Genomic DNA, 27,722 nt, shown 5'->3' with positions numbered 1-27,722 from the left:
GGGGCCCATCCTGTGGCTGGAAGGAGGAGGTGGGAAGCAGATAGAGGCAGGAAGGGCCACAGAATAGGCTGAGTGGAAGGCAGTGCCAGCTCCTGGTGGGTCTGGCAGGCTCTGGCTTGGCACTTAGGCTCCTCATTATTTCTGCCGGATAGAAGCTGCCCGGCCAACACACAACACACACAAGACCGAGCGAGCAAAGAGGCAGCAGAGTGACATGGAGCCTGAGGAGAGGCAGGAGGCAAGTGACACGAGCAGTGTGTTAGGGGGGCAGCAGTCTGCTGGAAGTGCCTGGGACATCGGGGCCCCAGTGCAGATCCGGGTGGCCATAGAGGCAGCAGAGGACGATGAAGCTGAAAGCCTGGATTACAGGGGCGGCATGGAAGGTGGAAGCTGCAGTGAGGATGATTACAGTCGCAGCGACAAATACAGGTACTTCCCTTTGTCTCCCACCTCCGTGCCCCCTGCTTCCAGTGGCTAACAGTCTCGCTGGCTCATCTATCCCTGTAGTCAGCTGGACTACAATTCTCAGCATCCTTCTGGAAACCAGGCTGGAGTTGTAGTTCAGCTGAAAAGCTGTTGGTTGGAGACAGGGGTGTAACTACAGAGGAAGCAGACCCTGCAGCTGCAGGGGGCCCAGGAGATATAGGGGACCCCAAGAGGCCCTAATTAATGAGCAATTTTAACATATATTGAAAAAACAGGACAACCTCTGGATATGCTGGGGGCCCTAAAATTAATTTTCTGTGGGGCCCAGTAACATCTAGTTACACCACTGGTTGGAGATGGCAGTTCTGGTTAGATGAGAGAGGCAGCAGAACCACATTGTTGCATCAGACATACAGACTGTGTGACATCTCCCAGCACAAATGTAGTGCAGGAATGTAGCCAGTGCAACTCAATAGTCACAGTATCCTCTCCTCTGTAACGTCTGATGAGCAGGGAGGGCAGCTCAGCTATTTCCATCAGTGTGTTTGTCATGCTGTGGGTTTCCCCTACGATGTAACAATAATGTGACAACAATCATCCTTTTCTAAACAAATGCCACAGTATCATTCGCCTGCCCAGCTACAACTGATACTCTGTGATGGTCTAGAGAAGAGCCAGTTGCTTGCACTCGGATTTCCAATATCATACAGAAGGTACCTCCTGCAGTTGCACTTTGTGTGTTACTGCTACTCACTGCACAATCTCTCAGTCAGCTCTTACACGTCAGTGACGCAGGTCCCATCAGACAATGAAGTGACATTTGCACGGCCGCTCACAATTACCATTCACTGACTAGCAGGTACGGGGGGGGGCAATCATCCTTAGCACCCGGCTGTAGTCACCCTTGGGAGGATTTGTACAGGGGACAAGCTGAGGGATCTGCAGTAGTGACACAGTGTCCTTGAGTGAAACCAGTCACCTCCTCCTAAATGCCAAGGGTGTCAGGCTGGTCACAAGGTTTTTGTATTGATCCATTAGTTATGTATATAGATGAGGAACAGGTAACGTTAAAACGTCTGCAGTTAACTCTCTCCCAGTAGCTGTTTAAGGATGTTCCGCAGCAGCCGGAGCACTGCTGATTTACCTTCTGTGACTTAACATCTGTATGTTAGCTTCTCAAGCCCCACTAACCTGGCTCCAGTTTATCAAACAATGAAATGTTGGGTTGAGACTACATTTCCCAGCATACCTTGACAATTTAGGGCTGTCTGGGGATGCTGAAAGTTATAGACCTTCAGTCCCTGGAACAACTATGCATTTGCATTTATAACACACTTACGTTCTCCTATGTCAAAGTTCTGGATCTTTGCTCAGTGGGTCTTCTACCTTCACAGGGTACATTGCACAGATGAGTGAAATATTAACTTAAAACAACTAGCCATGTGATTCTTTCATAGAAAGAGGTGGCAAGATTTGTGGCAAACCTGAGTTTGTGGGTCCTGCAATTTATAGAGGATTTTTGCCTTTTGCTATGGGTGGGACAGTAGAAACATCTCTCTTCCTAGAATATAGGGTCATTTTAAGATACACCTAAAATTGTCAAGGTCATACTCAGTTATGCCCAAAATCAAATTGATTCCAAGGTCCAGGCTGGCAATCTGTAGATTCTGGCAGAGGGGCTGCTATAAGATGCCATATACGTTATTTATTGGGCCCTCTGTGAACTTGAAATGCCAGGCCCTATTTTGAATGTGGGTATAAACTGGACACCTTAACTAATGCCAGCCTGTTGCAACAAAACCAGAACCAACCATTGGTACCAAAATATAGAGACACTTTTATGACACATACAGTGGGCCTTTTAAAATCCCCCAAAATGATTTCAGAATGTCAGCAGGGTGGAAGTGCTATATAATTACCTGGCATCAAATTGTATGTTTGCGTTTCAAGGCATAATCTCTCATTAACATATTTGCCTCTTATTAGCCAAGTGGCAGGATAAACATGATGCAGATCTGTTCACTAAAGGCTTAAAAGTGCCAGGCTCATCAAGCAGAGCTCGCATACTGGTCCGGAGGTCTTTCAATGCACTTTTAGCAATATCTGTGCCTGAGGGTGAGGATTTAGCATCTTTGCGATTTCCTTAGATTTAGGGAAATCATTCAGGGATCTTTCTTGTCACTGCCAAGAGCCAAGAAGCCGTTGTATGAGTTTGCACTGCATGTTGGAATGTGTGTGTTGTTGAAACAGTGAGTTTTGGGTGTGCTGGGGCCTTGCTTATGAAGTAGATCTACACCGCACTTTTACTTTGATACAATATGGTTAGCATTTTTCTTATTCTTTTTATGACATATACAGCAGTTATGTATAATTCATAGCTTAATGCCAGGCTTTGCATAGTCCATTGAGATAGCATAAACAGCTCCGTGAAGTGACTACATGTGCCTGCAAGAGAACATCATATCATCCAGCATGAGAAGGACATGGGCAATATGTGCAGATCCCACGTTCATAAGCAGGGCCCCCTAACCATCCTGTTCCATTTTGTAACTCTCAGTTCCCCTTTGTTAAGCACAGAGCAATTTGTTGAAACTATAGCTCAATAGATGATCACGATGACTAGCACTGTTACCATCCTTCTGTACAGAGGTTTAGGTTGTTCGACAATAAGACTGAATGAAGAACAAGAAAAGCACAATTACAAGAATAGCCCAGTCCTTAGTCTATTTTACAGTGATCACAGAATGCTTACGTCACTCAGCCAGAAAGTTGCCCAGTCCTTACAAATTCCTAGGCCATGGGTAATTTTTTAAGCTTGCAGCAGAGATGGTAGCCAAGTGAACCAATGCAAGCAAACTCGGAGTAATTAATACCTGGGATAATTTGGTACAGCATAGATTAGTGTTTTGGGAATTCTGGTGTAGCGGATGATTTGGCAAAAATTGAGTTTTCCTTTAAAACGAGTTTCCGGACTGCTAGCTGTGGCGTCAGGAATAATACATCCCCATCACTGGGGATTGGCTTCATTAGGATCAACATCAGGAATTGTTTGGGGGGCGAGTCTTAAGTAGATACAGTGCATTTTGCATGATTCCACTGAATGATCGCTGTCGACATGCTAACAGAGCCAACTGCCTATAGCAAGTGGAGCAGTAACAAAATGAGAGAAAGATCATAATCCAGTTTGTTAATCCTTAGCATGTACAAACTACTGTAGGTCTGTGGTATCAAACATTTTCCAGATATATGGCCAATCATACAACAGGACCTGCGCTCACAGGTTGGATTCTATAAAAATGACAAAAAGCAGTCTAAAAAAAACCTCATGGGCACAATGGGATTCACCCCTGAAAGTCACACTGATATTCTGGCACAGTCAACATTGTTTTTTAATCATGAGTCAGCAACCAGCAATTTGGATTTACATTTTTTTATATATACTTTGCGGACAGACATTTATGAGCCTCCCCTCCACACACAGCTCACGCTGACTAAAGCTGGCCATAGATGTTGAGATTTTTAAAAGATCAGATCCTCATCGTGAGACCACGATCTTCTCGGAACGATCGTACGAATTTACCATCAACTAAAAAGACCAATTTGCCAGGAAAACAAAGGGGAGCTGCCTGCTTGGCCCTGCAAACATAGATAGATTGCACTGGGACCGACAAAGATTTTTTGACCTGGCCGATCAATTTCCTGACAGATGTCGGGCGAAAAATCGTAATATATACGATCGTTCGAATCCCACTAACCGCACGATAATTTTGAAGGACTTCCCTAAAATCGGTCGTTCGGCAGGAAGAATCGACACGTCTATGGGGAGCTTGGCTGTACATCCACACAGATCTTTAATAGCGTGGACAATAGCAATGTAATAGTTTTTTTATATCAGTCCCTGCCACAGCAAAGCTTACAATCAAAGATATCTATCACAGTCACACACACATTTCATGAGAAGCCAGTTAAACTGCAAGTTTTTGGATTACCTACAGTATGTGTAATTTATGCTTATAGTGCCCAGGAATCCAAGTAGGGGCTGCAAATTTAGCCATCTGTGGCAAGGGGTTAACACTAGTGTATTTCATTTCAGCCTCTAGTTCTTATAACAGTTTCTTGTGTGTTAGGGCAAATGAATAAGGCAATCTGCCTATTGTTTCAATCACAAAAAAATCAGTTTTTTAGAGAAGGGAGATTTGTGAGCCTAATTCACACCTGGCCAGATTTGCTATTAAATTCTTATAGGGAAAATATTACAAGTATTTTCTTGCTCACTTGCACAAAGGCTCTATGAAAGTCCCGTGAGTCACTTCTTCAGGACAGGAAACCTTTTATAACCCACTGCTCGCTTACGCTACTGAAAATCAGGAGGCAAACGTGTGAGCTGCCACATTTCATCACACTGTAGAATTTGAGGAAACTGAATTTGTGAGACAGTTACTGTCAGATTTGTTGGATCTCCATAGCAGCCATGACGCCTTTGGAAATTGGAGGAGTATCATGGCACTGTTTTTGACCCTGCTGTGCATGTTGCGGCAAGTTGTAGCAGATACATCCAAATGATGTGTTTCCACTACTATTAACTCCAAACTTTTAGTAGGAGTCTGATTAATGCAAATCACATACTTTGGCTGCACAGAGCTTTCCAAACCAATATTCACTGTACTGGGCTGTACTTGGACCCACTCCTGGGTGGGATTGAGGCCAAATACTAAATACAAGTAAACCTAAATTTAGTAAAGATTTCAGTCTTCCAAATATGTATTTGGAGAAGAATGCGCTGATTGGACAGGTGCCTGGGGCCTGAGTTGAAATCTGATAAATTAGCGCACATCAACGGAGGTATATCCTATAATGAACTGTTTGTTGCTTTCATTGAAACCACCAAGTTCTGGCCCATTATTATAACAGCATGCAGTTGTATTTTGATATGAAGAGTGTTGTCCTATTATGCCAGACAGTCATCCTTTCAAGGGTGCTTTTTCCTCACACTAAACTAACTTCCTCAGATAAAAATGAACTTCAGCTGAACTTCCAAAATGTGTAGCAGTGTGGGGATATAGTAACATGTAGATAATTGCATAAGTTCAAGTTAACTTTTAGTATGTCATAGAATGGCAAATTCTAAGCAACTTTTCAATTGGTCTTCAATATTTATTTGTAATAATTTTTTAATTATTTGCCATCTTCCTACTTTTTCCAGCTTTCAAATGGGGGTCACTGACCCCATCTAAAAACAAATGCTCTGTAAGGCTACAAATGTAATGTTATTGCTACTTTTCATTACTCAGCTTTCTATTTGGGTCCTCTCTCAATCATATTCCAGTCTCTTATTCAAATCAGTGCATGGTTGCTAGGGTAATTTGGGCCATAGCAACCAGATTACTGAAACTGTAAACTAGAGAGTTGCTGAATAAAAAGCCAAATAACTTAAAATCCATAAATAATTAAAAAAAATAAAAATAAAAACGATTGCAAATTGCCTCAGATTATCACTTTCTACATCATTCTAAAAGTTAACTCAAAGGTGAACAGCCCCTTTAAAGGGGATCTAACCCCAAAAATGAATTGATGTAAACTGAAGAGTGCTTCTGAGCAGTTACATTCATTTCCTATTTTTAATGGTTGTTTAGGGTCAGGGAACACAGGCAGATTCAGGGAGATTAGTAGCCCGGCAACAAATCTCCTCTTCTTCGGGGCGACTAATCTCCCCGAACTGCCTCTCCTGCCTTCCAGCCGGCTAAAATGTAAATCGCCGGTGGGATGGCACTCGGCGCAATTCATTTTCCGAAGTCGCCCAGAGTTTCCTCGTGAAGCAACTTCCTGCTGTCGATTTTTCATTATAGATGGCAGGAAGGTAGGGGAAGGCAGTTTGGGGAGATTGTCCCCCCGAAGAAGAGCCGACTAATCTACCCGAATCTGCCAGTGTGCCCTTACCCTAAACAGAACTGGTATTCAAATGAAGTAGTGTCTGTTGCTATAGAGCAGATAATCAGATTAGTTACTGCTCTGCAGTCTGATCTTAATCTCCTGGGTCTGTCATAGAAATGCAAAGTCATTGGGACAATTCCATATGCAAAGCTGCTTAATCATATTACTCCTAAAAAATAAAGGCAAAGTCGTTTTGGTTTGGGGCTTGGCTGATTTTGACAATATTGCCCAATCATTTAGTCATATAGGATACCTCAAATGGCAAACTTGACATGTGATGTTGACAATGCGGTTGGTCTCTTCTAAACCAAAATGCAATCTGCCAACACCTCTGCTTATTGGGTAGATGGGACACTGGCAGATGCAGCCACACATTCCTTTCAGCTTATCCTGAGGGAAATTTATTTGAGTGGGACTGTTGCGCGTTATGCAAAAGAAGGGGGTGCTGCTCAGTAGTCTGCTGAAGGCAATATTGGCAGATAGATATGTGTAGGGAGTATGAAAAGATGAAAAGCAAGACATTCAGGTTTACTCAGGGGAATGTTGAGAGAAAGCCTTTTAACTTTTTGGAACAATAAAAGAATTTTGTCCACCCTACCCTCAAGAAAATTGCAAAGGTGTGGCTCTTAATATCCCTCTCACATTTTACTTAGAAAAGGATGCTGGGAGTTCCAGAGTAGCTCAGCTGTGCAGTAAAGGTGGCCATAGACGTTACAATCTTTCCAGGAGAGATCGTTTGTTTCAATACACACGTGCAGAGCTAACTCGTCAGATATACAGGTAGAAACAATAGAATTCTACCAGTATCTGACGATTTAACAATGGCCAATGTTCGGGTGCCTTCAAAAGTGCCTAATCAAAATTTTCCAGCCAGTTCGATCGACGAGCCATCTGATAGCCAAGTCTTTTGGCGATATCGGTCAGCTCGGCTCCCACCATACACGCACTGATTATTGTACGAAAATTTGTTTTGTACAATATTATCGATGCATCTATGGCATGATGAAAAATGATCTGAAAATTAGGAACATGATCAAAAGGTTAACTTTTAGAATGTAAAGAATGGCTAATTCTAAGCAACTTTTCAATTGGCCTTCATTTATGGTTTTAATTATTTGCCTTTTTCTTCTCACTCTTTCCAGCTTTCAAATGGGGGTCACTGACATCACCTACAAAACAAAAGCTCTGTACGGCTGAAAATGTATTGTCATTTCTACTTTCTCTTATATTACTCACCTTTTTACTTAAGCCCACTCATCCATAGAACAGTCTCTTACTCAAATCAATTCAAGGCCCTTGGGTAATTTGGACACTAGCAACCGGATTACCAAAATTACAAACTGGAGAGCTGCTGAATAAAAAGATAATAATACACAAATAATAAAAAAATGAAAAACAGTTGTAAATTATCTCAGAATATCGCTCTCCACATCCTACTAAAAGTAATTTAAAGGTCAACAACTCCTTTAAGATCACAAGCAAAGTGGAAATTGTTTTCTTGTGTTTAGGAAATTTAGGGCCATCATACAGTAATGTTTGCTCTGTATATAATCTGTTTAAATGACAAGATGACAAATATTCACTGTTGTGTCTACACAAATCATTTTGCCTTGCCAGTCTTAAATACAATTGCCAGGTGGTATGCCTGGGCTGGGAAAGCAGGAAACAGAACCTGCCCTTAGTAAAGCCACTTCATTAACACTGAATGTAGAGTAAAACACAAATGTGTGCTATTTATTTTCTCATTCAGAGTTAATGTCTGTTCCCATAGGTACACTACAGATCTATAGAACATACACAGGTCAACATTTGCATCGCTGCGCATCGGAAAGCATAAAAATGGTGCTGCATGTCAAGCAGAGGTAAAAAAACACCTTAAAGGGATACTGTAATGGGAAAACATTTTTTTTCAAAATGAATCAGTTAATAGTGCTGCTCCAGCAGAATTCTGCACTGAAATCCATTTCTCAAAAGAGCAAACAGATTTTTTTATATTCAATTTTGAAATCTGACATGGGGCTAGACATTTTGTCAATTTCCCAGCTGCCCTTGGTCATGTGACTTGTGCCTACACTTTAGGAGAGAAATGCTTTCTGGCAGGCTGCTGTTTTTCCTTCACAATGTAACTGAATGTGTCTCAGTGGGACATGGGTTTTTACTATTGAGTGTTGTTCTAAGATCTACCAGGCAGCTGTTATCTTGTGTTAGGGAACTGTTATCTGGTTACCTTCCCATTGCTCTTTTGTTTGGCTGCTGGGGGGGGAAAGGGAGGGGGGTGATATCACTCCGACTTGCAGTACAGCAGTAAAGAGTGATTGAAGTTTATCAGAGCACAAGTCACATGACTTGGGGCAGCTGGGAAATTGACAATATGTCTAGCCCCATGTCAAATTTCAAAATTGAATATAAAAAAATCTGTTTGCTCTTTTGAGAAATGGATTTCAGTGCAGAATTCTGCTGGAGCAGCACTTTTAACTGCTTCATTTTGAAAAAAAAATTTTTTCCCATGACAGTATCCCTTTAAAGCATATTAAATATCCATGCTGAATGGTGTTCAGAAATCAGTTTAATCACATAGCCTAGCCTACAGTACTTTCTGTTCAGCTATGCAACGTTTAGGTCCCACATGGGGACCTTTTTCAAGGTTGAAAAAAGGTCCCCAAGTGGGACCGAAATGTCGGACAAAATGCTTATTTTTATGGAATAAAAAAAATACATTTTCATCACAAACAGAGTGTGCTGATCCTGCTTCTTCATGTATACAAGATATTGATCGTGCACCTCTGGCTTCACCTGTATTGGAGTGCGGGCACTGCAGGATATATATATATATATATATATATATATATATATATATATATTGATTTAAAGGGGCGAGGTGGCAACTTCAGACTTCAGAAGTGGCAGAAGTCTGAATATTTGGGTTTGGCAGATGCCACCTGCGTTGCTTTAGATTATTGTCTTTTGGAGGTCACCACAAGACCTGGGCATTTAAAGCTTATCCAGACTTGGCTCAAAGGAATTGATCAGTGTAAAAATAGATAGGCTGTGCAAAATGAAAAATGTTTCTAATATAGTTAGTTAGCCAAAAATTTAATGTATAAAGGCTGGAGTGACTGGGTGTGTAACACAATAGTCAGAACACTACTTCCTGCTTTGCAGCTCTCTTGGTTTACACTGACTGGTTACCCTGGTTACCAGGCAGTAACCAATCAGAGACTTGAGGGGAGGCCACATGGGTCATATCTGTTGCTTTTGAATCTGAGCTGAATGCTGAGGATCAATTGCAAACTCACTGAACAGTTATGTCCCATGTGGCTCCCCTTCAAGTCGCTGACTAGCTCAGAGTTATAGAGCTGAAAAGCAGGAAGTAGTGTTCTGGCTATTATGTTACACACCAAGTCACTCCACCCTTTATACATTACATTTTTGGCTTACTAACTATATTAGAATTTTTTTTTTATTTTGCACAGCCTATTTACCCAGTTTTTATTTTCACACTGAAATGTTCCTTTAAACTGTGCATGCTTTGTTGCCAATCAATCAGAAGAGTACCCTAAGATATAAGATGGATCACTATATCCCTAATGACATAGGGTTAGTTGATAACTGCAGCGTCTATCTGGGGCACGCACCCCCCTGGCCCCCTATCCCAACCACCACCTCCCGGGCCCCCAGCCCCATTTGTACCTTGTTCTTTTTGCGGCCGCAATGGGGCTATTTGGGGAGGTCAGGGGGCAGTGCCCAGGGTTTCCGGCCTGACAGCGGATCTGGGTCTGCGGGTTTCTTTTCCTGATTAGAGTGAATCATTTGGTGGAACCATAATTTAACTCCAATTTGCACTAAATTGCTGTATTCACGGAATGGAGTAAGGCTTTTGTAAATCTGAATTTTACCTACAAAAATGTTTCCAACTGCAATTTCAGTTTACTCCACCCCTGGTGTCTTTTTCCCATAGAAAATATAAAATATGGTAAATAACTGCACAAAAGTGTAAAATCTCTTTTGAGCTTTGCTAGCTTCACAATGGCTTTTCCCATATCTGTATTGGCCAGTTCCATCAAATCCAATTTCTTTCTGGCCCCATGTGAGTGTTTAATAATCTGGAATTGTTCACTCTTTCCATGGTTTCATCTCAACCATGGCACCTGCAGACGGTCTCAGTGATCCCAGCCTGTTAAAAGCTTTTGTTTACGTTCCCACCAGAAAACCAAGAATACAAGTCCAGCTGTATTGTACGTATAATTCACATGCCACATTTGCACAAAATAGTTGATTAAATCTATGACTATATAATCTGCTATAAAGTACTCAAATGCCAGGACTGTAGGACTATTCCTAATACAGAATATTGCATTAAAATACTTGTAGATCAATAGTTACCTGATCACATGGAGTTGTGTAATTATATATCAGCTCTCCCACTTTCTTCCCTTTAACAATTGTTAAAATGCAGGGGAGCTCAAATATATAAAATGCATAAAATGCAGGACTGCGTAGTAGTTCAGTTAGACAATTCAAGAGAGACCTGTTCACCTATTGTTAGATTAACATACTTGAGTATCTGTATTATAGGTGCTGTTGTAATTCCATAATCTGGAAGTCATAATTAATGAGCAATGAGTGGTTTAAGACACACAGGAACATTTCTAGCGGATGTAGCTGTATAGAAATAGTTTTTTTTACTTACTTCAGGTGGACATCTAGAATGCTAGTTTCTCAGAAAAACAAACATATTCCCTTGTCTCCAGCATTTATCAATCATCATTTGTGACATGAGCTTTTGGGGAGCAGAATGCCTGTAGGCAAAACAGATCTGAAACACAGATAGTTGCAGTTCTGGGCCTGTGTCTTGAATATGAAACTGACTGTGGGCAGAGCATAGCTGCAGCATTGCATGAGAGCTGTGTCTGACAGGATGCAGTACAGGTATGGGATCCATTATCCGGAAACCTGTTATCCAGAAAGCTCTGAATTACGAAAAGGCTGTGTCCCATAGACTCCATTTTATCAAAATAATCCAAATTTTTGAAAATGATTTCCTTTTTCTCTCTATTAATAAAGCAGTACCTTGTACTTGATCCAAACTGAGATCTAAGAATCCTTATTGGAAGCAACATCAGCCTATTTGGTTTATTTAATGTTTACATCCCTTATCCGGAAAACCCCAGGTCCTGAGCATTCTGGATAGCAGGTCCCAAGCCTGTATATTAAGTATATCAGCGACAGGTATACATTTGTGCTGCAGCTGGCTGCTCCCCAAATCTATGTGCCAGCCCTGCATCTCTCACATCTTGGAAAACAACATATCTGACCATAGCTCCAAAAACCTGCGGATATATACCTATTATTGTTCATGTGACTTGCCCCATACAAAACAATGAAACCCATTCTTGCTTTCCTACAAGGAGCTACCTTGTTGAGTTTAGGATGAGGGAGGAATTATAAGGTAGTGCAACTTTAACTCTAGAACAGTAACACAGATCTGCTAAACAGACTTTCTTTCTTTTAAATGTATACCCACGGCTCTTGACATGGGATGAATAACATTAAAACTGATCAAGGACATTGTTTTCATGTTTATATCCTTACCTACGGTGCAGAAGAGAATTAACACGGGTTGCATTAGAACATAAAATACACTTCATGCCAAACACCAAAGCTGAAACAGTCACGTTTGCAAAGCCTTGAACATTGACAGGTCAGAGCTAATTTCTAATTAGTTGCTGTGAATTACTGCCCATTGCAGACTGTGAGGCAGTTGTCTCATTAGTGTAAGCACTTTGCTGCGACAGGTGGGATTGGAGACTGCTTGATTGGTCTCTCCATGTGCTGTTGTGAGATTAAGGCCAGCCATGCATGGGTTAATAGCATACGTTATATAATGAAGCAGGAGTGGGAGGGTCTGGCCCTTTGTTATTATCAGAACTGAGCTGCTTTAAGTGAGAGCCTGTAGTGGTAGAAGGGACCTGCCGATCATGTATCACTTAATAAATTTGTTTTTCCGGTGCTTTTTCATCCTTCTGCCTATCCCAGTGCCAGATTTCCCTTGGATGGGGCATAGGTATGAAGATGTGAGGGTTAGTTATCCTTGCGGAAGGAAGAGGCATTTACATTGTGGTAGGCATGATGGAAAAGAGGTAAGGGGTCAGGAGACCATATTAAAGCCTCTGGCTGTACCAGATTCTGAGTGTTGGAAATGGGCTGTAAAGAGATTCTGGTCAGTCTACCAAGCTGGGAACTGGCATCTGTGTTCTCCGTTTATGCTGCAGACTTTACAGAAAAGCCTTGGCCTTTCCAAGCAAAATAATATGGAAGCAGCAAGACAGCCAAATGTAAAGTTGATTGCCAGTGAGGATTGCCATAATAGCCAACTAGATTCTACAAGCCTGGATTCCCCTGGCACAACATTGGAAGAATCCACTCTTCCATCATTATGTGGCATAAATCAAGCCATTGTTCAGGCCAGTGTTCTGGAGGCCAGTCCAGAGGCAGGGAGAGAGTCTAGCACTTGCAATCTGACACCAGCAAATCAGATTGATGTGTGTGAGCAGATTTCCGGAATGGTTTCTAAGTCCGCAATGTCCTCAGGAACAGAGTTTGACCGAATCCTGGAGGACAGTTTGCTGACTGTGCTAGAAGATGGTGGGGATGCCAGTGGTCTTTATGTAATAGACGAATGCCAGTCTGATGAAGATTTAAGCACTCTCTGTGGATACCTAGGTGACTTGATGCCCTCAATCATGGCAGAATCATGCCAGCCTGCTGAAGGAAGTTGCTGGCTTCCACTACAATCCACGGACAAAATGGAGTCCTTCCCCATGGAATGGCCAAATCTAGATCTTGCAGAAAGGATGCCCCTACAAATCGATTTGGGATTTGGGTCGTTCCCTGGAATTGAGTGCTATGGCATTGGGAATCATTTGGGGCAAATTATTATAAATCCTGAAAGCACTGAAAATGAGGATCAAGAAAAAGGCCTAATGGAAGCAGGAGACTACAGTGAGGATGATTCCACCAGACAGGATAAATACAGGTAATGCCTTTTGGGCACCAAAAAGGTCTATATGCCTTGCTTTCCTTTCACTGGGCAGCCTTTTCCAGCTGCCATTCCTGTAACTCACTCCCTGCGGTTTTACTAAAGGCATCTAGCTTATAACCAGCAGTGTGTTATATGTGAATGATTTCCTTATTCCAGGTAGTAGACGGCTCTATTTGGCCTGCTGATTAAAATTTCATAAGTGTTTAAGATGCTGAACTACAACTCTCAGTGGCTTTCTCTGTTGCTAGGCGTTGTAGTTTAACAACATCCTGGAGGGCACACATGCCACGACTTAACCAAATAACCCTGGTTCTGCCTCCTTCCTGACAGCTTTTAACTGCAAATGGTTATACAAAAAGCAGAACTTTGTTACTGACTGTGCTGACAAAAATGGTGCTAGAAACTAAATGTTCTGTGACTTGTTCTTTGTTGTTATGGCCAGCTTCATGTATGTATACATACTGGCCCTGGTATTTGCTCTGATATATAGTATAAAACTGAGCTCTTATGTGCTATATTAGGCATTAAAATTCTGCCCACGTGCCTTTCACATAGTCAATTGTCTCTGGATATCCACTTAGCAGCACGGGTGGGTCTGCCATCAATTATCTGCTTGAAAGGGTTGTTTGTCTTTAGATTGTTTTAGATTGGTGTAGACTGTATTATGCTAAGTCAGTTTGCAGTTTATTTTTAAACTTTGCTTTAATTCTTTAGCTTTGCGTTCAGCAGCTTTCCAGTTTGGAATTTCAGCAATTATCTGGTTGCTAGGGTACAGTTTATTGTAGCAACCAGGCAGTGGTTTGAATGAGAGACTAGACTATTAATAAAAGAGGGGTTGAATGGAAAGATAAATCATAACAAGTAAGAAAATAATAATAATAAATAGTAAATAATACAACTCACAGAGCAATAGGTTTTTGCCTACTAGACCAATTGAAACTTAACCTACCAATAGTTAACTTAAAGGTGAACTGCCCCTTTAATATCCATCTGCTGGATCTGCCGCTATTGACATCTTCCTAAAATTCTTCTTCTCCTTTGTGGATACCCCAAAAAATATGTGCTAATGCCTGGTCACATCAACGCAATCTCTGTTCTCCTCCTGCTGGGTTTTTCCTTTTCTGTTATTTTCTTGCTGGGGTTTTTTTTTTTTTGCATAATGAAAGAAATGTAATTATAATAAGTAACTTTCTAATACACATTCATTAAACATTTGCAATGGTTTTTAAAGTTATTTGTAAATGTTATTTCTATTGAAAACTGTTTCTGTACACTGCTGGTTCTGACTCTGTAGCAAAAGCCAGCTGCTTAAAAAGGAACAGTAACACCAAACAATGAAAGTGTTGTGTTATGCTGCACTAGTAAAACTGCTGTGTTTGCTTCAGGTAGACTACTATAGTTTATATAAACAAGCTGCTGTGTAGCCATGGGGGCAGCCATTCAAAACTGAAAAAGGGAGAAAATGCATAGGAAACACAGCAGATAATAGATAAACTCTGTAATAAACAATGGTATTCTTCAGTATGTATCTGTTATCTACTATGTATTGTGCTTGAATGGCTGCCCCCATAGCAGCTTGATTATATAAACTATAATAGTGTTTTCTGAAGCAAACACACCAGTTTTACCAGTGCAGGGTACGTTTTATCACCGTTTGTTAAAGCATTTTGATTTTTTGGTGTCACTGTTCCTTTAAGGGCTCTTATGCATAAGCAGTTCTTGTGCATTTATTCCGCGGTACTACTGCATTACCTGCACCATAGTGGGGCTCACTTATAAACACTAGCAGTAACCCATAGCAATGGTCCGACACAGGAAGAAAGGGGTCATGTGTAACAAACCTGTTTTGTTACATTGTTTCAAGAATCAGAACCGGAAAACAGCTCTTAGTTGCAATTACATTTATAAGTAACATTTAAATCTAACAATATTAATGTATATTAGAATACTGCTTAGATTTACACCTTCTTTCATTATTCTTTAATAGTTTTTGTGTGCAGATCTCTTGTAAATTAGCTCCGTGAACCAGGTTTCTCAGATTTCAGACCCTGCAGCTGAACTCTTAACTGGCAGCATGCAGCTCCTGTAGCATTTGGCTGGTGAGTGCATTATTATATTACCAATAAAACTGGAAAATGCTTGCTCCAGATGTGTAGGATATTCTAAGTGATTTCCCCGGCAGGTTTGCTGGATAAATTGTAGCCAAACTGAAACTTGTGTACCAGTCTCCTAAAAGACACCTTTACCCAGGGTCGGAATGGGGAAAACCCAGGAAAATGCCGGCTCTAGTGGGTCTAGCCAGCCAAGATCCGCACCTGGAGTTGCCGGACTTGGAGCCCTGAGGCAGAACCCCCAGTGGGCCCCGGGCCACCCAGTCCGACCCTGCCTTTACTAAAAGACACCTGGACAGTGACCCATAGCAACCAAACAGCGATTAGATTTGCCATGGGTTACTGCCCCAGTTCAAATTTGCCCAGTTTTATAAATGATCCCCAATGTCTAACAAGAAGCTGTTTAGAGCTTGATGTCTTGGGGACACTTTACATCTTTAGATCTTTCTCTAGTACTTTGTATAGCTCCCAGAATCTGCATTTTGTTGTGGCCTGCCTGAGAATGCTGGGAGTTCCAGACCTTTATGGAACTGCTGACATTATAGAGCAACTGTGGTTGTTTTCTTAAATGACCAGTAACATCAAAAAAATGTTTTAAACAATTTGTTTGTATACCATGGAAAAAAAAACACTAACACATATTAAATTTTAAACTGTAATTTCTTTATTTAGAAATAACTTGCCAAATCTCTGCTTGCGTTCCTCTTCAGAAAAAGCGACAGGGCAACTATCCATCTTGCGGCGCTCGATTTTCTCTGCCCTGGCTATCTCCTATAAGGAAGGCAGGGAGGGGAAATCGAGCACAGCACGATGGATCACCCGATAGCCTTTTCTGAAGAGGAGTGCAAATGGAGATTTCTGAAGAGGAGTGCAAGTGGAGATTTGGTAAGTTATTTCTAAATAAAGAGTTTGCAATTTTAAAGTTTATAGGACCATTAACATAAAAAAAATTTAAAAAATTTTTTTTTCTACATAATGAAAAAAAAAACACCAAGGCACATTTAACTTTAAATTCGCAAAGTCTTTATTAAGAAATAACTTACCGATACTCCGCTTGCACTCCTCTTCAGAAAGGGTGACAATCCATTGTGCGGTGCTCCATTTCTCCTCACTGCCTTCTATAGGAGAGCCAGGGAGGAGAAATCGAGCACCGCACAATGGATCATCGCCCTGTCGTCTTTTCTGAAGAGGAGCGCAAGCGGAGTATCGGTAAGTTATTTCTTAATAAAGACTTTGCGAATTTAAAGTTAAATGTGACTTGGTGTTTTTTTTTTCGTTATGTACAAATGAATTTTTTTTTTTACTGGCACTTTAATATGTGCTGGTTTTTTTTTTTGTAGTATACAAATTTTTTTAAACTTTTTTTTTTATGTTACTGATCCTTTAAAGAAAGTTGGCATGTTGTTCTAAAATGCCAGTAGCGGTGGTTCACCTTTCAGTTAACTTTTGGTATATTATAGAATGGCCGATTGTAAGGAACCTTTCAATTGGCCTTCGTTATTTATATTTTTATAGTTTAATTATTTGCCTGTTGCTTGTGACTTTTTCTAGCTTTCAAATGGGGGTCACTGACCCCATCTAAAAAAACAGAGGCTCTGTAAGGCTACAAACTTATTGTTGTTGCTACTTTTTTTATTACTCTTCTTTCTATTCAGGGCCTCTCCTATTGATATTCCATTTTTTTATTCAAATGTGTATGGTTGCTAGGGTATTTTGGACCCTACCAACCAAATTGCTGAAACTGCAAAGTGTAGAGCTGAATGAAAAGCTAAATAACTTAAAAAAAAAAAAAAAAAACACAAATACAAAATAAAAACCAATTGTAAATTATCTCAGAATATCACTGTCTACGTCATACCAAAAATTTATTTTAAGGGGGAACAACTTTAAGGAATTTGTATAAAAACTTGGAGTGCAAGATTGGATATGTTAAACTTGCTATCTGAGCCCAGCAGTGAGCACTAGGTAATGTGGATTATATGAGATGTTGTTAGAGTGTACAGGGAGTTCTAGACTTGTTAGCGTTCTACAGGCTTGCCTGTATGTTGATACCATGGGAAAATGCTTATTGATTCAGCTGTAATGCACAAGTAGTAATTATTTACTTGGAGGAAACAGATGCCACGTGTACCCACAGGACCTTGAAACAAGGATATTAAAATGAAAAATAATTATTGAATTACAAATTCTAACATCCTTGACTGGCTTTTGTGTGATCTTAAAGGAACAGTTCAGTGTAAAAATAAAAACTGGGTAAATAGATAGGCTGTGCAAAATAAAAAATGTTTCTAATATAGTTTTTTAGGCAAAAATTTAATGTATAAAGGCTGGAGTGACTGGATGTCTAAACATTATAGTCAGAACACTACATCCTGCTGTACATTTCTCTAAATCTGTCAGAATTGAAGGGGGGCCACATGGTACATTTCTGTTCAGTGAGTTTGCAATTGATCCTCAGCATTCAGTTCAGATTCAAAAGCAACAGATATGACCCATGTGCCCCCCCCCCTCAAGTCACTGATTTGGTTACTGCCTGGTAACCAGTCTGCTGAAAAGCAGAAAGTAGTGTTCTGGCTATTATGTTACACATCCAGTCACTCCAGCCTTTATACATTAAATTTTTTGGCTAACTACCTATATTTTTATCTATTTACCCAGTTTTTATACTGAACAATTCCTTTAAATTCTAACATCCTTGTCTGGCTTTTGTGTGATCTTAAAAGAACAGTTCAGTGTAAAAATAAACTGGGTAAATAGGTGGTTCCCCTTTAATTTAACTTTTAGTATGATGTAGAATGGCTAATTCTAAGCAGATTTTCAATTAGACTCTTTTTTTCTTTTTTATAGTTTTTGAATGTTTCTTCATTCTGATTTTCAAATGGGGGTCACTGACCACATCTAAAAACAAGTATTCTGTAAGGGTCCAAATGTATTGCTATTGCTACAACTATAGGATCCCTTATCCAGAAACCCATTATCCATGAAGCTCCGAATTACAGAAAGGCCATCTCCCATAGACTCCATAAATAACTGACATTTTTAAAAATGTTCTTTTTCTCTGTAATAATAAAACAGTACCTTGTACTTGATCCCAACTAAGATATAATTAATCCTTATTGGAGGCAAAACTATCCTGTTGGGGCTTATTTAAATTTTAAATGATTTTTGGTTGACAAAGTATGAAGCTCCAAGTTTCCCTTATCAGGAAAAACCCAGGTCTCAAGCATTCTGGATAACCTGTCTTATACCTATATGATTTTTTTATAGCTCCTCTTTCTACTCAGGCTTTCCTATTCATATTCTAGTCAGTGCATGGTTGCTAGGGTAAAATAGACCCTAGCAACCAAATTTCTCAAATTGCACCCTGGAGAGCTGCTGAATAAAAAGCTAAGTAACTTAAAAACCACAAATACAAAATGAAATTTCAAATGGTCTCTCATCCCTTTCCCTCTGTATATCGCACTAAAAGTTTATTTAAAGGTAAACAAAGTTCTAGCTGGAAGGTATATGAAGGTAGGCATCGGTAGTAATTTGATACACAGAACAATGATTTGCTGATCCCAAAATGTTGCCTAGTACCCATAATACTGTGCCACTGGAGTGTCAGTGTACTTTTTTTAAGGCAGGGACTTTAATGTGAACACCAGAACCATCCAGGGTTGTTTCATTGCGTATTTATTTGCTTGGCCCAGGGACAATACAGTTTCTTATATGGACCATGAGTGGATATGTATTTTATTATTGGTACACAGCTGCTGAGAAACTTAGACTTATTAAGGAACCAACTAATATAAAGGAAATGATATATAGTGTTGTTCCAACAAATATAAAGGAAATGATAATATGTAGTGTTGTTCCACTACTAGAGTTGCCATCCGGCCGGTAAAACACCGGCCAAGGCCGGGGCTGGTATTACAAATTTACCAGCAATACAATTGCCGGTAATTTGTAATACCCTTTAAAAAAAAAAAAGCCCCTGGCCTGTCCCCAATTCGCAAAGAACTTACCTTTTTCAAGCGCTGTGGACGTCTCTGCGATGCGGCACACCATGTAGCTCCGCCCCTTTCCCCCGACGCGGACTGCCCCCTTTTGGTGCCCGCCCCCCACTGCCCGGTATTATTTTTAAGTAAAGGTGGCAACCCAATGCACTAATGATCATGTTAAACTCATGGATGTATTAAAGGAGTGGTTCATCTTCAAACAACTGGTTGTTTTCAGATAGATCACCAGAAATAACCACTTTTTCCAATGACTTTCTATTTTCTATGTGTGATTGTTTTTCTCATTTGGAAGTGTAAAGTGTTGTTTTTCACCTTCTAAAGCAGCTCTTGGGGGGGTCGCCGACCCTGCAAACTGTTCTAAATTGATACATTCAGTTGATATATTTCTTATCTGTGTCCCTGCTGAGCAGAATCCTTGAGTTTTATTACAGGCAGTTGTTAGAATTGATACAATAGTTGCTAATACTCCAGAGATGAGAAATGTATCAAGTAAATGTTGCAAAATTATAACAGTTTATAGTCTGCACCTGAATTACTGAACTGCCAGACTCAAACACCAGAGACAGCGACATTCCACTTTAAACTTAGATTTTGGGAAAACAGTAAAAAAATAAATAAATGGAAAGTAATTGAAAAAAAAGTCTTTATTTCTGGGGAACAATCTGGAAACAACTGAACTGAAAAAAGTGTTTGGAAGGGGTTGTTCACCTTTATGGTAACTTTTATTATGGTTTTCATTATTTTTTATATTTTTATAGTTATTTGCCTTTTTCTTCTGTCTCTTTGCAGCTTTCAAATGGGCGTCGCAGACCCCTTCTAAAAACGAATTCTCTGTAAGGCTACTTTAATGTTAGTTTTTTATTACTGATCCTTCTATTCAGGCCTCTCCTATTCTCATTCCAGTCTCTTATTCAAATCAATGCATGGTCACTAGAGTGGTTTGGACCCTAGTTACCAGATTGCTTAAGATGCAAATTGAAGAGCTGCTGAATTATTAGCTAAATAACTCTGCTGTTTTTCCAAAAACTAAGTTTAAAATTGAATGTCCCTGTCTCTGGTGTTTCAGTCTGGCAGCTCAGTAATTCAGGTGCAGATTCTTAACTGTTACAATTTGCTACATTTAGTTAATATGTTTTTCAGCAGTATCTTTCGACTATTAGCAACTATTGTATCATCTCTAACAACTGCCTGTAATGAAACTCAGGGATTCTGCTCAGCAGGGACAAAGATAACAAATGTATCAACTGAATGTTGCAATTTAGAACAGTTACAGGGTCGGTGACCCCCTCCAGAGCTGCTATTGAAAAGTAAGACTTACTTATTAGGACAGTCACACATAGAAAATAGTAAGCAATTGGAAAAAGTCTTTATTTCTGGTTATCTGAAACCAACTCAACTAAATAAGTGTTGGAAGGTGAACAACATCTGTATTCATTATATACCGTTTGTTAAACACCACATCAAGTTAGGGAAGAGTTCCTGGTGTCCAGTCCTTGTCTATGTGAAATTGTGCTTGCATGCCCCCATATAGTCAAGTCCTCTTTCCAGCTTTTAAATGGGGGACTCTGACCCTTTCTTAAAACAAATTCTCTGTAAGGCTACAATATTATACATGTATTGTTATTGCTACTTTTTATTATTCATCTTTCTATTCAGGTCCTCTCCTATTCATATCCAGTTTTTTTTATTCAAATCAATGCATGGTCGCTAGAGTAATTTAGACCCGAGATGAAATTGCTGGCACCCTGCAGTGACTTTACCTTTCTTTGTCCTACAAACAGGTGACCAGTAATAATGAGTTAATCTCTCCTGTTCCTCTTCATCAAAAAAATTTGGAAAAGTTATAAAACTTATTAAAGTTAATAGATGTGTTTTTGCAGTGACTTTTTCCATACTACGAGATCATTTTTAATCGTGTGACTTTTTGTATTTTGCGTGTTTGGGAATTTTTTTTCTGGTGAAATGCTGCTCACTACTAGTGACCAGTAAATACTACCTGCTGACTGGCTGCTGTTGGTGATTAGACTGGTAGCAAAAAATTTGCACCATTCCAATATTCTGGTTTTTGGGAATAATGGTACTCTCACGGCACTTGTACATTCTGTCTCAGGAAGGCATCTTTTAATAAAACTGATCAGTCCATGATGTTTTTTTTATTTTTGGGTCTCTATTTTTCTGTTTTCTAGTTTTCCCCACCTTTAACATTAATTTATATATTGCCAACATATTCTGCGAGCTGCACAATAAAACTGGTGTTTATTTCCCCCTGGGGTGTAAGTTTGTAGTGTAAGAAGGGGACTGTTTAAAAAAAAAAAAAAAGAATTTGCTCAGCGTTAATCAACTTCTTATTCCTACAAGTGTGCATGTGGGACTGCTTGCTGTAATGACAAATTTAAAGGCACAAAAAGGTAGAATTATTTGTGAATGTTGGTTGTGTAGAGTACAGTATGTTATGACTGCTGAATGAGTGCTGAACACATCATTATATTCCTTGTATCAGTCAAGTTAAAGGAATAGTTCAGTGTGAAAATAAAAACTGTATAAATAGATAGGCTGTGCAAAATAAAAAATGTTTCTAATATAGTTAGCCAAAAATGTAATGTATAAAGGCTGGAGTGAACAGATATATAATAAAACAGCCAGAATCCAACTTCCTGCTTTTCAGCTCTATAACTCTGAGCTAGTCAGTGACTTGAAGGGGGGCCACATGGTACATTTCTGTTCAGTGAGTTTGTAATTGATCCTCAGCATTCAGCTCAGATTCAAAAGCAACAGATATGACCCATGTGGCCCCTCCCCTCAAGTCTCTGATTGGTTACTGCCTGGTAACCAGGGTAACCAGTCAGTGTAAACCAAGAGAGCTGAAAAGCAGGAAGTAGTTTCTGACTGACTTGTTATACATAAAATCACTCCAGCCTTTATACATTACATTTTTGGCTAACTAACAATATTAGAAACATTTTTTATTGTGCACAGCCTATCTATTTACCCAGTTTTTATTTTTACACTGAACAATTCCTTTAAGGGATGTTAACGTTTTCACCGACTGCAAAAAAACAAACAAACAGATTTTTGTGCCCTTGGCCATAAGGACCTCTCTGATTATTTTCAGCTATCACAACCTGCAATTTTCTATGCTGCGCCTGCATTGATTTTGTTTCATCTCTGACTGCGAATTGCTCACAGATTGTGTTTCTCTTTGTTGTCCAACACACAGGCTTGTATACTTCTGAATTATTTACAGGTGTGTATATGTAGCTGTGTTGTAAAGAGCAGCAGTATTCTTGCATGCATTGCCATTTTTATACAGTTAGATCTGAGGGCCTGGTCAGACAGAGCGGTGGCTCTTGTTATGTTTTGTAGACCGGTGGAGAGAAGCAGATTGGCTCCATTCTGCAGCTTCGTATAGGTGCACTGACAGGCACAGCCAGTGGCGTAACTACTCATCGGCAGGCCCTGGTATATGATGAGCACCTGGCCCCCCTGTCGGGCCCTCCCCCCCTATGAATCGCGTGCGCTGTAAAATCTCCCCCTGCCCAACCACCCACGATATTCATTATCGTGGGCCCCAAGAGGGTGCAGGCCCAGGTGCCATCACACCTTCTGCACCCCTGGTAGTTACGCCACTGGGCACAGCATTGGCCTGAGTGCAGGTACACTGTACAGAGATCAGCAAGAAAATTGCTTCTTTTGTGTCCATCTCCACCTCCATACACCTGCATTCTGGCAGAAACTGTGCCTGTCAGTGCACCTATATGGATCTGCAGAAGAGAGCGGATCTGCTTCTCTCCACTTCTCTATAAAATGCAAGCAGAGCCAACAATTAGTGATGAGCGAATTTCTCGCGTTTTGCTTCGCCGCAAAATTTGCAAAACTCACAATGTTGGAAAAATTTGTGGTGACCCTAGCCAAGATACAGCATCTTTGGTTGCAGGAATGCTCATAATTCAAAAACAACCCACAATAAAAATGACGGCCAACTCCAAAGTTGCTTAGAATTGACCTGGCTATAATCTAAGGTGAATATGCTATTTTAAGTTTAAGTGAACCTTTGTTGAAACCTGAATATAATTCCCATAATTATGAATAGTATCTGCTATTTGGCCTTCTTTCCAGGATGCAGTGATGAAGCATGTTGTCTGCTTTTAACTTTAATTTAACTGGAATCTGCTCATTAAAGTGAGAAATGTTTTAAATAACAGCTTTATATCTTTGTTTTATTGTCTCCAGCGGGGCAGCTACTAGTGGAGGAGAGAACGATGGAGATGAATTAGACCAAAACTGGAAGACTCCTGATGCCGAGCTGATACAGAAACTTATTACGCAAATTGAGTATTACCTTTCTGATGAAAACCTAGAGAAAGATGCCTTCCTTCTAAAGCATGTGAGAAGAAACAAAATGGGATTTGTCAGTGTTAAACTACTCACCTCCTTTAAAAAGGTCAGTAGCTCAAGGTCTGTCTAATGTAATCGTTAGCTATAGTTTTATATGAGCCATATAAGCAACAAAGTCTGGATTTGTCATATCTGGTACAACAGATCTGGGTCATACAATTAAAGAGCTGTCTGTATAGCCAAGTCACTGTATGAGTTGACTAAAAAAAAGTGCTTGATCTCTTAATATGATAGTAAGGTTTGGGTGTTCATCATTTGAGACAATGTTTAACTCCCCTCACAAGTGAGGTGTGTCACATGGGTGATCTGGTCATCAGGTGACTGTTTTAGAGGTGCACATGGATTAGAAGAGAATTCTGCCAGATGATATGTGCCTCTGTTAAGGGTGGATAAGCATATTCTGTCCCCAGAGATGTCTTTAGGGAGCCTAAATAGAGACAACACTAATTATAGTACGGAAAAATATGACACAGTTAGAAAGTATAGTAGATATAGTATATGTCCCCAAATCTTTTGATAGACTGTCATGGGAGAACATGTTATTTACAAAAACTACACAGTTGATGGTGCTCCTCCAGCAGTATTCTGCATTGAAATCCAATTTTCAAAAGAACTAACAGATTTTTTTATATTTAATTTTGCAATCTGACATGTGGCTAGACATGTGCAGGTGCCCTCAGCCATGTGACTTGTGCATTGATAATCTTCAATCACTTTTTAAGGCCCCCATACACGGGCCGATAAAAGCTGCTGACAGACTGAGTCGGCAGCTTATTGTCCTGTGTGTGGGGCCACCCGACAGGCTTCGCCTATAGATATCTGGCCTTAAGTCGGGCAGATCTAGATCAGCAGGTTAAAAAATCCCGTTGTATTGCGGTCGCATCTGTGCATTTATGTGGTTCCACAATCCGACCTCCCTTATCGGATGCATTATAATACGATCATAGGGCCCTCGATCGGATCAGCTCGATATCGCCCACCTCAATGTGGGCATATCGGGGATTGATCCACCCGGTTGGCGACATCGCCAAATGAGCGGATTGCTACTTCTATGGCCAGCTTTACTCTGTACTGCAAGTTGGAGTGATATCACCCTTCTCCCTTTCCCCCCAGCAGCTGATCTACAGAACAATGTGAAGGTAACCAAATAACAGCAACCTGACACCTGCATTGCTAAAGAAAAAATGTTGATGTGCCCCACCTAGTGGTATATGTGAGAACAGAGATCAATAGTAATAAATCTGGCTAATCTAAGTCACGACCAGAAGAAAAAATAGCCTGTCTGAAAGTAGTGGAAGTGCTGGCTCTTTCTGAAATTACATGAACAGGCAAAATGACTTGAGATTGCTGCCTACTCACCAATATTACAACTAAAAAAAATAATCTGTTCAAGAATAAAATTTTAAATGGTAGAATGAATTATGTGTAATTACACAGTGTAATTTAGTAATACAAGCTATACCATAAAAAATCATGACAGAATGCCTTTAAGCCCCTTAATTATTTGTTTTACTATTTATGCAAAATTTCAAAGAAAAATTAATATAATGTGTTTTTGTTAAGGTTAAACACCTCACTCGGGACTGGAGAACCACTGCATATGCTTTGAGATATTCCAACCTACTTGAACTAAATGAAGACAACAGAAAAATTAGAAGAAAGACCCCTGTTCCTGTTTTTGCAAGTGAGAACCTACCCAGTAAGATGCTTCTCGTTTATGATCTCCACTTCATCCCGGAGCTGAACTGTTTAGGCAAGGAGCAGGAGAATGGAGGCATGCAAGAAAAGGTCATGGAGCACCTTTTGAAGAGTTTTGGGGCTTTTGGTGTTATTTCATCCATTCGTATCCTAAAACCAGGCAGGGATCTTCCATCCGATGTGAAGCGGTTTAGTAGTAGGTATTCCCAGGTTGGAACGAAAGACTGTGCAATTGTAGAATTTGAAGAGGTGGAGGCTGCTATCAAGGCGCACGACACAATTAATGTAGAAAGTGATATAGAAGATGGCCTTAAAGTAGTTTTGATTGGTATGAAGCCTCCAAAAAAGAAAATACAGAAAGACAAAAGCAAAGAGGAAGACTCAAAGCATGTGCGCAAAAACAAGTCTCTCAATAAGCGAGTAGAGGAACTACAGTACGTTGGGGATGAGTCTGCAGTGTATAGTTCTTCAGAACCAGACAGCAATCCCACTTCACCTATGGTAGGTCGAAAAATCCAGTCCAACAACAAGCTAAGCCCATCTGCTTACCCGAACAACCATCTGAGCCCCAATGCATCTCCTAGAAATAGTCCCTGGAGTAGCCCTTGTGGACAGCGCAAAGGTGTAAAACAGTCCCCGCTTGCAGACAGTATGAGCCCAGAGGTTTCTCGAAAATGCACAGAGTACTCCTCTGACAGCAGTATTACTCCATCCAGTAGCCCCTGGGTTCAGAGAAGAAAACAAGCTCAAACTGTCACACAAGAAAAAAGCCCAGTTGGTAGCCCAATGTTAGGACGGAAAATACAAAATGCAGATGGATTGCCACCTGGTGTTCTGAGGCTTCCAAGAGGCCCTGATGGTACAAAGGGTTTCCACAATGGAGGTGAAAGAAATAAGCCTGTTCAGTGTTTATGAATGCTATGCAACATTATGGAACTGGCTGTGACAGTCCCATCTCTACTGCCTAGTCCTGTAATGCAAAACTACGCCTCAGGACCCATCCATAAGTCCATGGCTGCACATTGCTGCTTCTGCCTGAAAAGAAATCAGTTTAAATAGACTGAAATAAAGTCTTTTTTTTTATTTATTTTTTTTATTTGATATGTAACATTTGTTGTATATTTTGCAAAAACCTAAGCTGCAGTTTTTTTTATTTTTTATTTTAGTTAAATTTTATCAGGCATCTGAAGCTAGAACATGCATCTAAGATGTAATGCCAGAGAAAAGGGACTGTGTTGCTTTTTTGTCCCACCATCCAATGGCAATATAGATAATAGTGGCTTCCTGTAGCTCACGGAAACATGACAAAATGGTAGGACTCCTGCAACCTTGTTACGACACTGCTGTGCATCACGATTGTAAATGTTCTCTCATATCGATTAAAATGAAATCTCCTAAGCATCAAAAGGGTAATGTGACCTCTTCTTTATTTATTAGAAGTAAACTCCCCTTGGTGAGCCTGTGAGCTTTCAGTCTAGAACAGCGATCCCCAATCAGTAGCTCATGAGCAACATATTGCTCTCCAACCCCTTGGATGTTGCTCCCAGTGTCCTCAAAGCAGGTGTTTATTTTTGAATTCCAGGCTTGGAGGCAAGTTTTAATTGCATAAAAACTAAGTATAGTGCCAAGTAGAGCCTCCTGTAGGCTGATAGTCCACATAGGAGCTACAAATAACCAATCATAGCCCTTATTTGGCACTCAAGGGACTTTTTTCATGCTTGTGTTGCTCCCCAACTCTTTTTACATTTGAATGTGGCTCACGGGTAAAAAAAGGGGGACCCCTGGTCTAGAAGCTGGTTGCCTTAAACAAGCGATACATGCAAAAGTGTTTCTTTTTATACATACAGTATTTACTGTGAAATAGTTCATGCTCTAAACTGCACTTCTGAACAGTAACAATATAAAAACCAACACCACAACGTGCTGTGAGATTCCAAGCCAGTGCTTAAGTCTTGGACTTCACAGGATATAATTTGGGTTTGGCAGCCTGTGGTTCTTCAGGCATTTAATTACATGTCTCAGCATCCCACTGACCTCTAAGGCTGTTATACTCCTGGACAGGGGAACTGAATTTTAGTGTAAATTTCTACAAAATGTCATTGCCCATCCCTGGACTAA

The 27,722-nt window shown here is 40.2% G+C and overlaps 1 protein-coding gene across 3 annotated transcripts; it reads left to right on the top strand.

Annotated features, from left to right (window-relative positions):
* Positions 1–27,011, top strand: larp6.L (La ribonucleoprotein domain family member 6 L homeolog). Of its 3 annotated transcripts, none has more exons than XM_018253009.2 (3): positions 1–429; positions 23,742–23,952; positions 25,470–27,011. In XM_018253009.2, exons 1-3 carry the CDS (start codon positions 215–217, stop codon positions 26,517–26,519), a joined length of 1,476 nt encoding a protein of 491 aa, XP_018108498.1. In that variant the 5' UTR covers positions 1–214; the 3' UTR covers positions 26,520–27,011. The 3 variants fall into 3 exon arrangements, with proteins under 3 accessions (XP_018108498.1, XP_018108497.1, XP_041442686.1); XM_018253008.2 differs by lacking the exon at positions 1–429 and adding an exon at positions 12,121–13,393; XM_041586752.1 differs by lacking the exon at positions 1–429 and adding an exon at positions 22,734–22,755.
* Positions 27,012–27,722: the final 711 nt, after the last annotated feature.

Source organism: Xenopus laevis, chromosome 3L (assembly GCF_017654675.1).
Source record: "Xenopus laevis strain J_2021 chromosome 3L, Xenopus_laevis_v10.1, whole genome shotgun sequence".
Taxonomy (NCBI): Eukaryota; Metazoa; Chordata; class Amphibia; order Anura; family Pipidae; genus Xenopus; species Xenopus laevis.
Note: the sequence above shows the minus strand (reverse complement) of the source record. Positions and strands in the feature narration are given on the sequence as shown.

Excerpts from the sequence above, each read along its gene's own strand:
- larp6.L (XM_018253008.2), top strand. The coding sequence starts at position 12,336 with ATGTATCACTTAATAAATTTGTTTTTCCGGTGCTTTTTCATCCTTCTG. Across the intron at positions 13,394-23,741 it reads ACCAGACAGGATAAATACAG|CGGGGCAGCTACTAGTGGAG; the intron begins GTAATGCCTTTT and ends TATTGTCTCCAG. Across the intron at positions 23,953-25,469 it reads TACTCACCTCCTTTAAAAAG|GTTAAACACCTCACTCGGGA; the intron begins GTCAGTAGCTCA and ends GTTTTTGTTAAG.